This window comes from Dipodomys spectabilis, unplaced genomic scaffold (assembly GCF_019054845.1).
Source record: "Dipodomys spectabilis isolate Male_0828 unplaced genomic scaffold, ASM1905484v1 ptg000140l, whole genome shotgun sequence".
Lineage (NCBI taxonomy): Eukaryota > Metazoa > Chordata > Mammalia > Rodentia > Heteromyidae > Dipodomys > Dipodomys spectabilis.
The window spans coordinates 20018920-20032321 of record NW_024870817.1 but is presented as its reverse complement, the minus strand read 5'-3'; the positions used below and the strand labels follow the sequence as shown (position 1 = coordinate 20032321).

Sequence of the window (13402 nt, the reverse complement as noted above, 5' to 3'; positions counted from 1 at the left end):
CCAGAAGGGGTATGTCAATCTAGCTGCCACTGGACTGTGAAACTGTTCTGGGCTACATTCAAGACCATGGAAGCCATCTGATGTCCTGTTCACCCACATGTATTTACTTCAGTTAAGAGCTGGAGTTTAAAGCTGAGGACAGTTACAGCAACACTGCTGTCTCTCTCAGAGACTAGGACCATCAGGGATTCTTTTGCATGCTCCTGTCCTTAAACCTATCAAGATTAGAGCTAACAAATTGCATATCTGTGCATTCAGTTACAAGGAATCCCAATGGCAGAGGTGCCTGACTCCAATACCTCAAGTAACTTAAGTGGCCACTTCTAGGCGTCCACTCCTAGGAGTAAAAAATATCTCCAAGTAGGGAGAGTTGGGGGTCACTGATGTCCACTTAAGCTAGCACTGACTGCAATTACACTTGTTAGAATGTACTGGGGTGGGGAGGAGAGGGGTAAATCAAGATGTGGATCTTTTTTGCCCTTGTGCAAATGCAGAAACACTTTAGGGACAAGCACAAATGCACTAGGGACACCTGGTGATTAGCAAGGTCTAAAATGAGAGATGCACAGAGGTGACCAGAAGTATACTGTTGTTGGGGCAAATTATGAACACTTAAGAGGATTAGCAATTCTCAGGTCACCAACCTAAATCTTTAGCCCAATACCCATATCATTTATTTTTCCAGTCCTGGGGCTGTCCGAGCTTTTGCTCAGGGATAGCACTGTATCACTTGAGCCACTTCCAGCTTTGAGTTTATTGGAGATAGTCTCAGACTTTCCTGCCTGATGCTTCCAACCACAATCCTCGTTATCTCAGCCTCTTGATTACAGGTGTAAACCACTGGAGCTTAACTTAAAAATTTTCAGATTTGTGGGAAGTACCATCTGATCCCAATGCCAAAAGCATACTTTTGACTGTGAGCCTCCAAAATTGACACACAAGGCCACTTAAGATGTATCACACCATAAATGTCTCTTCTGCTCTTAATCTTTTCTCTCATATACTTCGATCAGCTTAGCACATACTTCCATCAAGTTGTCTAATGATTACTGGAATCATTTAATCCACCTTGGAAGACTGGAGAATGTGCATTTTCCAAGGTCTTCCAGGATCCCTGCTCAATGAAAAAAACCTGAGGACTGCTTAACCATTATGAATTCAATTGAGTTTCCTAAATATACTAGATTATGCATTTGTTCAACTTCCATATTTTTTTATTGTGAAAATTCAGTACAGAGGGGTTACAACTACATGGGCAAGATGAGTACATTTCTTATCAAGCATTGTAGCCTCCTCCCTTGTTTCCCCTTCCCATCCTCTCCCTGGCCCCCACCCCATTTTCCCCACTCCCCCTAACTTCCATATATTCTATGAGGATGTTATCTTGAACTACGTGCCTCTTATTATGGGAAAAGAAAAAGTTGTTTTCATCTCTAAAATCGTTTAAGCAGACATTATTACCTTGTGGATTCACGAGAAAGGAAATAACATACAAAATATTTTTCAGACTATGAAAATTTATTACTATTGTGTTTTTATCATTGAAATTTATGATCTTGGTCTTTCCTTCTTGCCTTTGTATAGAGCCAAAAGAGACACATTGGCTACTTTAACGACCTTAAAGCGGACTCCAGGAATGTCACCCACAGCATGACCTTTTCGGCCAAATCCAGCAACCAGAACTTCATCATTTTCCTGAAATAAAATAGTAAGTTTACTTGGGATGTTAGTGGCAATCACAGGATACCCCTTCATGTAACTCCTATTCAGATTAAAAAACTGGAAAGCCACCCACTCCAAAAAAACCACTACATTATGAAATACTCACTTCAATAAAATTCAAGCAACCATCATTAGGTACAAAAGCTGTGATTTTCTTGCCATTCTTGATCAGCTGCACCCTGACACACTTTCTGATAGCAGAATTTGGCTGCTTGGCTTCAACTCCTCTAAAAGACAAGTGACAGTAAAGTGAGGTAGCTTTTCAAAATAGCCACATACATTTTAAGCAGAAATACATTGAAATTTTCAATTCAGTTTCCAATTCTGTAATTTCAACCAAGTTTCTCTCAGACTAAGTTTTATAATTAAATGGTAATTAGCCCTACCAATCCGGAGGTTGATACTTGAGGATCTAGGTTCAAAGCCAGTCCAAGTACATATACACAATGGAATTCTATGCCTCCATCAGAAAGAATGACATTGCCCCATTTGTTAGGAAATGGAAAGGCTTGGAAAAAATTATATTCAGTGAAGCAAGCCAGGCCCAAAGAAACATAGGTCCCATGGTTTCCCTTATTTGCAATATCTAGTATATGTCTGAGTCAAGCAGAAAAGGTTGATGTTAGGGAAATGAACCCTAAGATATATATTCTAATGTTTTTCTTTCACGCGATTGTTTCTAACACATTTATTAAGATTATTTCTTTGTTGCTTTGTATGTCCCTCCCCCACAGTATAACTCCTGCTTTCACTGTATTTGATGTTGTTATAATTTGTGGAGGGGAAGGGGAAAAACAAATCGTCTAACTAGGGATACAGGTGGACCCATTGCAACAATGAGAAGTACAAGTTGTCATGTTGAAAACGAACTTTACAACTTTGGGGGTGGGGAGGGGGGGGGGGGGGTGGAAGGGGAAACAAAGGAGGAGGCTACAATGCCTGATAAGAAAAGTACTCATCTTGCCCATGTAATTGTAACCCCTCTGTACAGTATTTTCACAATAAAAAGAAAAAAGAAAAAAAAAGCCAGCCCAAGGAAGAAAAAGCCATGAGAATAATCAACCATTAGAAAACTGGATGTGGAGCTGTGGCTTAAAGTCATAGTGCTATAGCCTTGAACAAAAACGTTCAGGGACAGTGCCCAGACCCCGAGTTCAAGTCTCAGGACAAAAAAAAAAAATTTTACTCAGAGAACTGGGGACCTGGCTCAAACCCTAGCACCAGCTGCTCCCTGCCACACTGGACAGCAGAAGTTCAAATTCGAATCCCACTACTGTGAGAGAACACTATGGAACCAACATTAAGCCAAACCCAATTCATATGGCTGAATCGGTAACTCAAGCATCTGAAGGAACTTGTCTTTTTTTTTCAAAAACACGAAATCAACTTTTAAATTCAACACTGCCCCAAATGAACATGACCACCCAAAAGCCCTGTAAGAACTCTACGAGGGCACGTTTAAACAGTGGGGCTTTTCCACTTACACTTTCTCCAGCACAATTCCCTTTGCATGGGAGGCGCCCCCGAACGGGTTGGCTTTCAGGGCTGTGCCCAAATGGGCCTTCTTGTACTGTTTATCATGCCACTTCTGGTCACGTCGGTGACTGCGGAGCTTCCGGGCAGTACGAAGACCGCGACACTTGCCTGTAAGTTAAAAGTCACTGTTATGCCTGTAAATGGTTCGCAAAACTGGCCTCACCTGGATGACACCCTAAAGCCAAGTGCCTCACGCTCGCGGCCCACGGGCCCGCCAACCCCAGCCCCCTCCACGGCCTCCCCTCGCCCCCAACGAATGTTCCAAGGGGCCCGAGGCGCTCCGGGGGGCGCCACTCCCCGAGGCCGGGGCTCCGCGACGAGCTCGGGCCGCAGCCCTCCCCGCCCCGCGGCGCGACCCACGCGGCCTCGGCCCACATGCGCTCCTTCCGCGCCGGGCCCTGCGCCACACGGCGTTATTTCCCCGGAGATAACGGAAACCCCGGTGAATCCCCATCCCTTAACTCGGCTTCCACACGCGTGCTCACTCCCGGGATCCCCCAAGTCCCCACAAACACCCCCCCCCAGCGCGACCCCGCACCGCTCACCCATCCTGCCGGCGCCACGGGCCTGAGCGAAAGAGAGAGGCCGTCCCGGAAGGAGCCACAAGCCACCGCGAGCGGAGCCCCGCCCACCCAGCTAAGGACCCCATCGCAGCTGGCTATGCGGCGCCTGTCCCAAAGTCGATGCCTGTGTTGACCTCTGAAGTATTGGCGCCACTTTTCTGAGTCGGAACTCTGCGCACGGTGTAATTTTCTTAAATGTGCATTGATATTTATTTTTCCGGTGAGAGACAGAAAGAACGAGGACTACAAGTTCCAGAATACTTTGCGCAACATCGTCCGCGATGCAGGCGCCCTCGGCAACCCCCGGGAGGGGCGGGGCGGACCTTGGAGGGGGCGGGCCTTGGCTAGAGTGGGAGGAGAAAGAGCTGGAACTCTACACTTCGCAGCCTTAGCTCGCGCTCACTCCTAGACATTCTCGGCACAGTAACTTGTAAAGTTTGGTGAGACGACGTTGTGTAGTCATTAGAAATCCAAGCTTCCCAAGCCCCGCGACCAACAAAAAAAAGTTTTAGAAGGCCTTTGTGCAGTGATGTTGCAGCAGTTGAGAGAGAGCTCGTATTCCTTCGTGTTAAGTGAGAGGGGACTGTGTGTGCGTGTGTGTGAGTGTGTGCGTGTGTGTGTGTGTGTGTGTACCACAGCAAAGCCTGGCTAACTCTTCTTTTGGCTGAGTGCCGTTGTAAAGTTTTGAGCTGGATACTGTCAAAATAGGATTTATATTTTTATGGGATTACTCTGGCTGTTGTGAGAGGAAAAAAAAAATTAAAAAGGAATCCTGAGGTCATTTGGTGAGGAAATAATTGTAAAGATGAGAATGATATTCGTGTGTACCCTGGGTGGTGATAAAAAAAAATGATTAGATTTTGTTTATGGTACAGTGAACCGAGTTTGCTGAGGACTAGGTTGTGAAATTTATTACCAGCCTCTGCTTTCAAATGAGCATTCGGATGATTAGTGAGGGGGAAATTCTGAAGAACAGGTTTTTTGAGAGGAAATTAAGAGTTCTATATAGAATGCTTTAACTTTGAGGTGCCTGTTAGCCAAGATGTGAAGTGGGCAAGTAGATATATGATCTGAGGGTCAGGAAAGTCATCAGACAGATATTATGAAAAGCTATGGCTTGGAGTGAGATCATGGAAAAGTAAACACTGCATGATCTCATTTATATGTGGAATCTAAAAATGTTAAATTTGTACCAGGCTGTATACCCTTAATCCTAGCAGTTGAGAAGCTGAGGCAGGAAATTGAGTACAAGACCAGCCTGCATAGAAAGTCTGAGTCCAGCTTGGGCTACACAGGAATATGTTGTCTCAAAAAATCAAAACAAGAGCCCAGTACTAGTGGTTCACACCTGTAATCCTTGATACTCAGGAGGCAGGGAGATCTGATTATTTCGGTTAGAAGCTAGCCTGAGCAAAAAAGTCCATGAAACTCCAATGAACTACTCAGAAAAAGCAAGAAATGGAGCTTTGGCTCAAGTGGTAGAGTGGTATCCTTGAGCTACAGAGGCTCAGGGACAGCACCCAAGCACCAAGTTCAAGCCCCAAGACCCCCCAAAACAATCAAAACAAGAAAAAATTCAAGGGCTGGGAAGGTGGCTCAGTGGTAGAGCACTTGCCTTGCATGCCTGAGGCCCTGGGTTCGATTCCTCAGCACCACATAAGCAAAAAGAAAAAAGCCGGAAGTGGCGCTGTGGCTCAAGTGGTAGAGCGCTAGCCTTGCGCTGAAGAGCTGAGGGACAGCGCCCAGGCCCAGAGTTCAGGCCCCATGACCGGACCCCCCCCCCCCAAAAAAAAAGAAAAAAATTCAAGTTCATGGAGTTAGAAAGTAAATTGGTGCTTTGAAAATCACTAATACAAAGGATCAAGAGACATAAGTCAAGTGATAAGAAATTTTATTAGAAGGAATAACAAGTAACATGGAAACTATACTTGGAAGTTGTTGAATCAATATTAATTGTTCATACTACAAAAATGATCACTATTGAAGTAATATGTATGCTAATCAGCCTGACTGAGCCAGTCCTTACTGTACACATATTTTAAAACATGTTGAATACTGAAAATATATATACAATTTGTAACTGAAATGTTTTAAAATAAATTAATTTTTGAAAAAGATGAGATGATACAAATTAAATATAATCACTAAAAATTTTTAACCAAGTTAAAAAAAATTGTTGGTAGTGGGGCTTGAACTCAAGGCCTGGCCAAGCTTTTTCACTCAAGTACTCTGCTACTTTGAGCCACAGGTCCACTTCTGGTTTTCTGGTAGTTAACCAGAGATAAGAACTTTGCAGACTTTCCTGCCCCATTTGGCTTTAACTGCAATTTTCAGATCAGTGTCCTGGTTACTAAGATTCTAGGCAGGAACCACGAGCACCTGGCTAAAAGTTTTAAATCCTTAAACTTGGGGAAGCAAAGTATTTCTATAAATGAAAAGAATAGGAAACCCTCACAAAGAAGGCATTAATCAGTGGTCAATGGGTGTTATTCGCCAAAAGTTACTATACATTAGATAAGAGAAGAAAGAGCAATATTTTATTTTTGTTTATTATATTGGTTTTATTTTTGTTTCAAAATTTGAAATTTTCACTTCCTGATGAAAAACTCAATTAAGTTGGGACATAAAAGGAAATGGGGTTATTCTTTGATATTACACTCTAAAGTTCTTCATTAGACTCCTCAAAAAAAGAATCAGCTTGAAAAGTTAAAGAAAAAGGAAAAGACCCCCTGGCTATCACTAATGTGGATTGAGTACTACATTAGTGCCAGGCACAGGGTTATGAAGGATCTCACATATAATTTCTGTTAAACCTCTAAATGATTCCTCTGCTGTACATGCCATTATTTGGCTTTTAACAAAGAGAAACAGACTTCCAGTAGATAATTTGTTCAAGCAAAACGTGTTTGTTGGTTTTCATATTGGTTTGATTCTTTTAAATTTAGGTGAAAAATGTTAATCAATATTAAATAAACATGACACAAAATAGAAAATAGTTTTCTAGGCAGTGAAATATCGGGAAAACTAAGGATTGTAATTGGTATGATGAAAGTATTTTCTTATAATAATTTTCTGACTTATCTTCAAATTGCAAAAGATGTTACAAAAAAAATTGGTATTTGTTAGCTCTTGCAGTGTTGTTGAGTTCTTATAATAATTTTCTGACTTATCTTCAAATTGCAAAAGATGTTACAAAAAAATTGGTATTTGTTAGCTCTTGCAGTGTTGTTGAGTTGGCGGAGAAAAGAGAATAATTTTCCATTTTTCCTACTGCGTTTTTTTCCAAATAGGAGTCCAGCTAATGGAACTGGTATCTGCCATTTATTCCATCCGTGAGAGGAGAGGTGGGGTGTGACAACTTTAGGAGTAATAGTCTGGACATCTTCACCTTTTTCCTTTTCTCTTTTGGAAACTGAGCCTGCCCTGGGGGAATATGTTTCTCTTGTTTCTCCCAGGCAGGGCCTCGCTAACCTAAATGAGAGCCAGTCTTGCCATTATAGGCTGCCATCTCTGTCTGCTCAGGAGAGAAATTTAATTACAATCCCTTTTGATCCTATACTAACCTTTTCGTAATCCTGGCCTTTTATAGTATGATAGATATTTAAGGGGGTATGCTTTTATTTCTCAATTAATTTAGCACACAGGTGGGGTAAAGTATATTTTTATTTTTTTGAGATGCCCACTTCTCTCAACTAAGAATGACCTGTCATCATAAATTAGGTCAGCTGGTAAGATTTAGGGTGATGCTTGCTTCCTTTATGTTGTTATTGTTTATTTGTTTGACATAGGTAACTGTGTAGCCCAGACAAAGCCAAGATCCTCATGTCTCAGTTCTGAGATCACATGCACCACCACACCCAGGTGATGCTGGAGAAAGGTTAGCAAGGTTGACAATTAATGTGGGAGCATTTAGCCTAGTTAGAAATTATTCCTGGTGCTTTAACTACAAAATTCGAGGCAGCAGTTGCTATGGAAATGTGACAAGTTGAAATCATAGTTTTAAGTGAGAATAAGAAGCAGTGAGAGCAAGACCTATGATTACATGCTCTGTGTAACTACTGGTGATGAATGTTGAGTGTTTCATTTTACCTGATTAAATTATTAAATATAATTTTTCCTTTATCCAAAATGAATGAGATTTCTTATCCTTTCATTCCAGCTGCTGTTTGGTGCAGTGATTATTTCTTCTCACATCTATTCGAAGGTGGAAATAAAGAAACAAGTGTATGCTTCCATGTAATCTTACTAAGATTCAGGCTGCTTTTTTAAAAATCCTGTTATTATAATTAAACCTCTGTGCAGATCTAGGGAGGATTGACAAAGCTGTTCCTTGATGCCCTTTGTGAAATTCCTGGAAGAGAGCTATACTTTTAATATGCATATTAAATGTTATTCTTCAGGTGTTCCCTAGGTTGGCTGAGAACCAAACAAAGGAAAATAAGCTTCTATTTCAGCAGGGGCCTTTTGAATTCTAAGAAAAGAAAGATAATTTTCCTCACTGCCTAGGGATATTAAATTTTAGAATCTTCTTCCCTGGAGAGATGTAAAAATTAAGTTGAACCAGATCTGTGCTATGAATTCAGTGGGGGACAGTTGATCTCTTGTGATCCAAGTGACACATCTCACAGTAAAATATTCATCAAAATTATTTCTAGATTATAAAAAAAACCCAGCATGTAAATGATTATAATATATAAAACTATCAAAGTGAGCATAAATTTGGACATTTCATATTGATTTTTATTGCTTAAAGGATTTTATAGAGAGCAAGACTTTTTTCCTCTTAAATTGAAAACGAATCAAAGGAAGAAGGAAGAAAGGGGATAAAAACAAGAAATGAAGGATTTATGTAGTTATGCAAAATGACAGTAGTAATTTTTCTGAGTTAAAAAAATTTTACTTTTTGAACATGTTGTAGTCTTATGATTTATGAGGGTAGCTGCAATGAATAATCCTACGATGTGATCACCTCACATACTGTGGAACAATGTGCTCATATATACATGAACTTTAAAGTTTACATAGATGGCTTTTCAATTAAAATTTCCAAATTTATATTGCCTATTTAGAAAATAATATCTTAGATTTATCACTAAATAGTGGCATATAGTGTTTTCTCTCTTCAAGTATGACAGTTTCTGTCCAAAAAATTATTATGCTCTTGTTATAAATGGGGCCCTCAAGCATCATGTGGCACATATTCTCAAAGTGCATTTTATTCCAGTGAATTAAAATTCTGATTTCCTTTTCTGTCAAGGTGGGTATCCTTAGAGATACCCAATGAGAAAATCTTTGAAGGTGGAGGAGGTCTTTCCATTTTACTAAAGACCTCTACTGCAACATTAAATATATCATTTAGCAAATATTTGAAATAATAGTTCTTTGACAATGTAAGTGGCATAAATCCCTATAGAGGTGTCTTTTCTCTATTCTTGTCCCTCTGTTCTATTTACTTTTATCAATTGTTGCCTAGGGTGGAGGAGGGACTGGCCTCAAAAAGCTTTTTGGTTTGCTGGGTGCAAATTCTAAAACTACTTGCTGTAAGCAGTTATGTATTTACATTTCTACATACTATTGTATGCAAGGGCTGTTTTTTGCTTTTATTATTTTTATTTTTATTTTATTTTATTTTATTTTGTCTGTCATGGGTCTTGAACTCTGGACCAGGGAGCTGTCACTGCTCGCTTCAGTTCAAGGCTAGCGCTCTACCACTGTAACCACAGCACCACTTTGGTTTTCTGGTGGCTAGTTGGTGATAAGAGTCTCATGGACTTTCCTGCCCAGGCTTTGAACAGCCACCCTCAGATCTCAGCCTCCTGAGTAGCTAGGATTACAGGCATGAGCCACCGGCACTTAGCTGGGCTGTTTGTTTTTTAAGCTTTCTATTCCTGGTAGAGGGGCTGGGAAGGTGGCTCAGTGGTAGAGCTCTTGCCTTGCATGCATGAGGCCCTGGGTTCGATTCCCCAGCACCACATAAGCAAAAAGAAAAGAAGCCGGAAGTGGCGCTGTGGCTCAAGAGGTAGAGCGCTAGCCTTGAGCTGAAGAGCTGAGGGACAGCGCTCAGGCCCAGAGTTCAGGCCCCCACGACTGGACCACCCCCCAAAAATATATATATTCCTGGTAAAGAATCTAGCACAATACCAATCAGCATTTATTTGTTTGTTTGTTTTCTTCATGTATTTTTCAGTGTTATTGTAAAGATGATGTACAGAGGGGTTACAGTTACATAAGTCAGATAAAGAATACATTTCTTTTTGGACAATGTCACCCCTTCCCTCCCTCTCTCACAATTTTTCCCTCCCATCTCCACCCATAATTTTTCAACATCGTGTATAGTGAGTATCATTGCTGCATTTGTTCTCCCTTTGTCCCTCCATTTCTGTGCCCCTCTTATCTTCCCAAAGATAGATAAATGAACCAGACAAAAGGAAAAGTAACAAAAACAGCAAGCAAGAAAAAAAAAACTCCTTGTCAACCAATGTTTGTTGAATGGGCAAACTTATGTAAGAGTAGGACTTCTGTTTCGATTTAGCTCAAGTAGTTTACAACATGAACATGTCTTACTAATCTTGCACATTATCCATGTTCCATGAAGTGAAAGTGAAATCTAAAATGAGAAACATCAACATTTAAATTAAAAGAATTTTTAATTACTTAATTTACTATCGATTCTAATCAACTCAGAAGTTGATCTGATGGAAATGGGTGGGAATCATGGCAGGAATTAAGCTGCAACTTGATAGTTATGTGCTAGGCCCCCTCTTAAGCACAACTCATAAGGAGCAAGAAGTGTGGACTTTGATATTTTGCTAGTGAAGTGGTATAACCTTGATGTTATTTCATAATTTATTTCCACTTCATGCCATATGGTTGTGACTCACTAGTAAAAATATGGAATTGATTTTCCAATTATACTTACCTAAAAATTCAGGCTCTGGTGGGAGTCATAGTTAATGTGGCACAAAGTAGGAATCAATTATATAGCATTTTCATTAGGTTCATTCATTTATTCTGTGAATTATGATACTAATTTCATTAGTAAATTAGACATAGTCCTTGAGTTTTATAAAACAAATTTTTTGACTAGGAAACAGCATAAAAATGTTTTAAGTGTAAATTATGATATATGGTAACAATAAAAATTGTGATGAAAGTGAATAGAATACATTTAAGTTGTGAGGTAATCCCTAGGAGGAAGTATACATGCATAATCATTCAGATGCAAAAGAAATGCCCAGTGCAAGTCTATGTGATTGAAACGTGGTCAAAAGAAAGAGCTGGCATCAAATGTAATGAGAAAGAGTGGCAGAGGTTGTGCCGTTGTAGGCTTTGTGGGAGGTAGATTGATTTGGATTTTGAGTAACTGTGAAAAGAAAATGATCAATACTTTAACATTTGACTAATGCAATTTTTGATCTGAGGCTATGTACTAGATAAATAGAGACTGTGCATTTGCTATATGAGTCTTAAATCTTAAATCTTCAGTCACATTTTCATCTTTTTACCCATAGGAATGCAGCTCTACATGGTTATATATGTGATTACAGGTAATATATGATTATAGAAAGATTTTTATATTCAATATGTCAAGTAACATTGATTTAGAAATACATTGCAAACCAGAAAATAAAGAAGCTGATTGGTGTTCTTTTTAGTTGAGAAGAAGGCTGCATAGATATACAGCTTCCTGTTTTCAAATTGTTGAAGGAAAAATTTGCACGTGCCTCTACGTTTTCTGTATATGTTATGAGTGAGGCACTCATCTTTCTTCTGTATTTTCCCCCTCTTTCACAGTGAATAGCCTTGAAAATAGAAATAGTTCTCGTTCTGTAGCAAGTGGCAGATTTGTTTATAGCCTTGGAAGATAGAAGTTGAATTTCCCTACAGAGCAAAGGTCAGGTGGCCTCACTAAACTTTACAATATAATGGGACTCTTCAAGTGTGTTAGATTTTCATCATCATGACAAAATACTTGAGAACAACTTAAGAGAGAGGATGTTCATTTTGGCAGAACATCACCGTGGAAGGAGCATGTAGCAGAGGAGGCTTCTCACCTCTTGGCAGCCAGGAGCAAAGAAAGCCCAAAGGGGTGAAGGCTAAGAAACACTCTTCAAGGGCACACCTCCAGGAACCTACTTCCTCCAGCCAGGCCCCACATTCTAAGAGCCTATTAATCTATGAAGTCATCAGTGGGTTATCCACAGATGAAGTTAACACTTTCAAGAACCAATCACCTCTTGGTAGTGCTAACAGATAGGGACCACACCTTCAACACATAGGAGCCTTTTGCAGGAACACTACATAGCCAATCGATAGCATCAAGCTCAGGGGTTTTCTCTTGAAATGAAGCACAGTATGGATACTATCAGGGCCTATGCATTGCTCCATAGGCATGGGACACAGACATGGATGTAATGATAATCATGTGGTTTACTGTGTGGTAACAAAATCCTTTGTTTCTAATTCAGGAGTCTTTTATCTTCTGCCAGCATGTATACAACTGGCAGCCCAACTTATTATCTTCTAAGTGGCCAGCTTCTAAGTGGGTAAAATGTCAGCCTTCTCACAGTTCTTGAAAGAGACTCTGGAGCAATCTGAACAGGCAGGTACAACACCAGGCAAGTAAGATTTGAGTGCTTTACACCCTGCAGCTATACAATTAGCATTTTTTTGCTGCTGCTTTTCTCCTTCAAAGTCACAAGATGAGCTATTCTCATACAATCACATCTTAAGTGTGAATCCTATTCTGAAACCCGTGTGAAATTTAACTAGCTATTAATTATTCTGCCTTGAATATTCTTAGCAACGTGGTAGAGTCTTTCAACAACAGGAAGAATGCTATAATAAATTTTAGGCTTATCTGGACATAAAATTGATTTAAAATTTTATGTGTTGGTATTTGAAACCATCATCTGAGAATATTTCTATGAAAGAGGCTCATACAAATACTCAGGGGCTAACATTATGGCTTTTCAATCTCAGTGCAATGCAAACTGGTCTTGAGCTCTCACCTCCTACTAGGATTTGAGGAGCAAGCACTGCCACTGCCACCATGAGAGACTGGGAACTTCTGCTTTGCCAACTGCAGAGGTATTCTGTATCTGCATTGTTTAGTCAGTGGCTGTGAGTTTGGTGTGTTTCTACAGCATCTGAAATTTAGCTGGTCTGTATTGTGAATTGTAAGCGTACTCGATTTCAGGCTTGGAGAAAAAAACTCTTATTAAAGATTCTTTAATGTTTGACACTACTGTTTCAGATGAGTTCAATAAATATATTATTAAAATTAAGTTCATGTATTCATTTTTACTTCTTTCAGTGTGACTACTAGAACATTTTAAATTATACATATATATATATTTCTGTTGAACAATATTGTTCTTGATTCCTGTTATTCAAGGAGGCCTTGGTTTAGGCTCGCTGGAGCAAAAACATGAGATTCCATCTCAAAAATATCTAAACCACAAAGGATCAGGGGTGTGGCTCCAGAACTGGGCATATGACTCAAGTGTATAGGGCCTGAAAATCAACCATGTAGCCTGGGATTTAAACCCCGGGATTTAAACCAGTACCAAGAGGAAACT

At 40.0% G+C, this 13402-nt stretch overlaps 1 protein-coding gene across 1 annotated transcript; it reads right to left on the bottom strand.

Annotated features, from left to right (window-relative positions):
• Positions 1 to 1497: 1497 nt before the first annotated feature.
• Positions 1498 to 3905, bottom strand: Rps23 (ribosomal protein S23). The gene is made up of 4 exons (XM_042690789.1): positions 3804 to 3905; positions 3207 to 3366; positions 1829 to 1949; positions 1498 to 1695 (listed from the first exon to the last, which is right to left on the bottom strand). The coding sequence occupies exons 1-4, from the start codon at positions 3805 to 3807 to the stop codon at positions 1549 to 1551; spliced, it is 432 nt and encodes a 143-aa protein (XP_042546723.1). The 5' UTR covers positions 3808 to 3905; the 3' UTR covers positions 1498 to 1548.
• Positions 3906 to 13402: the final 9497 nt, after the last annotated feature.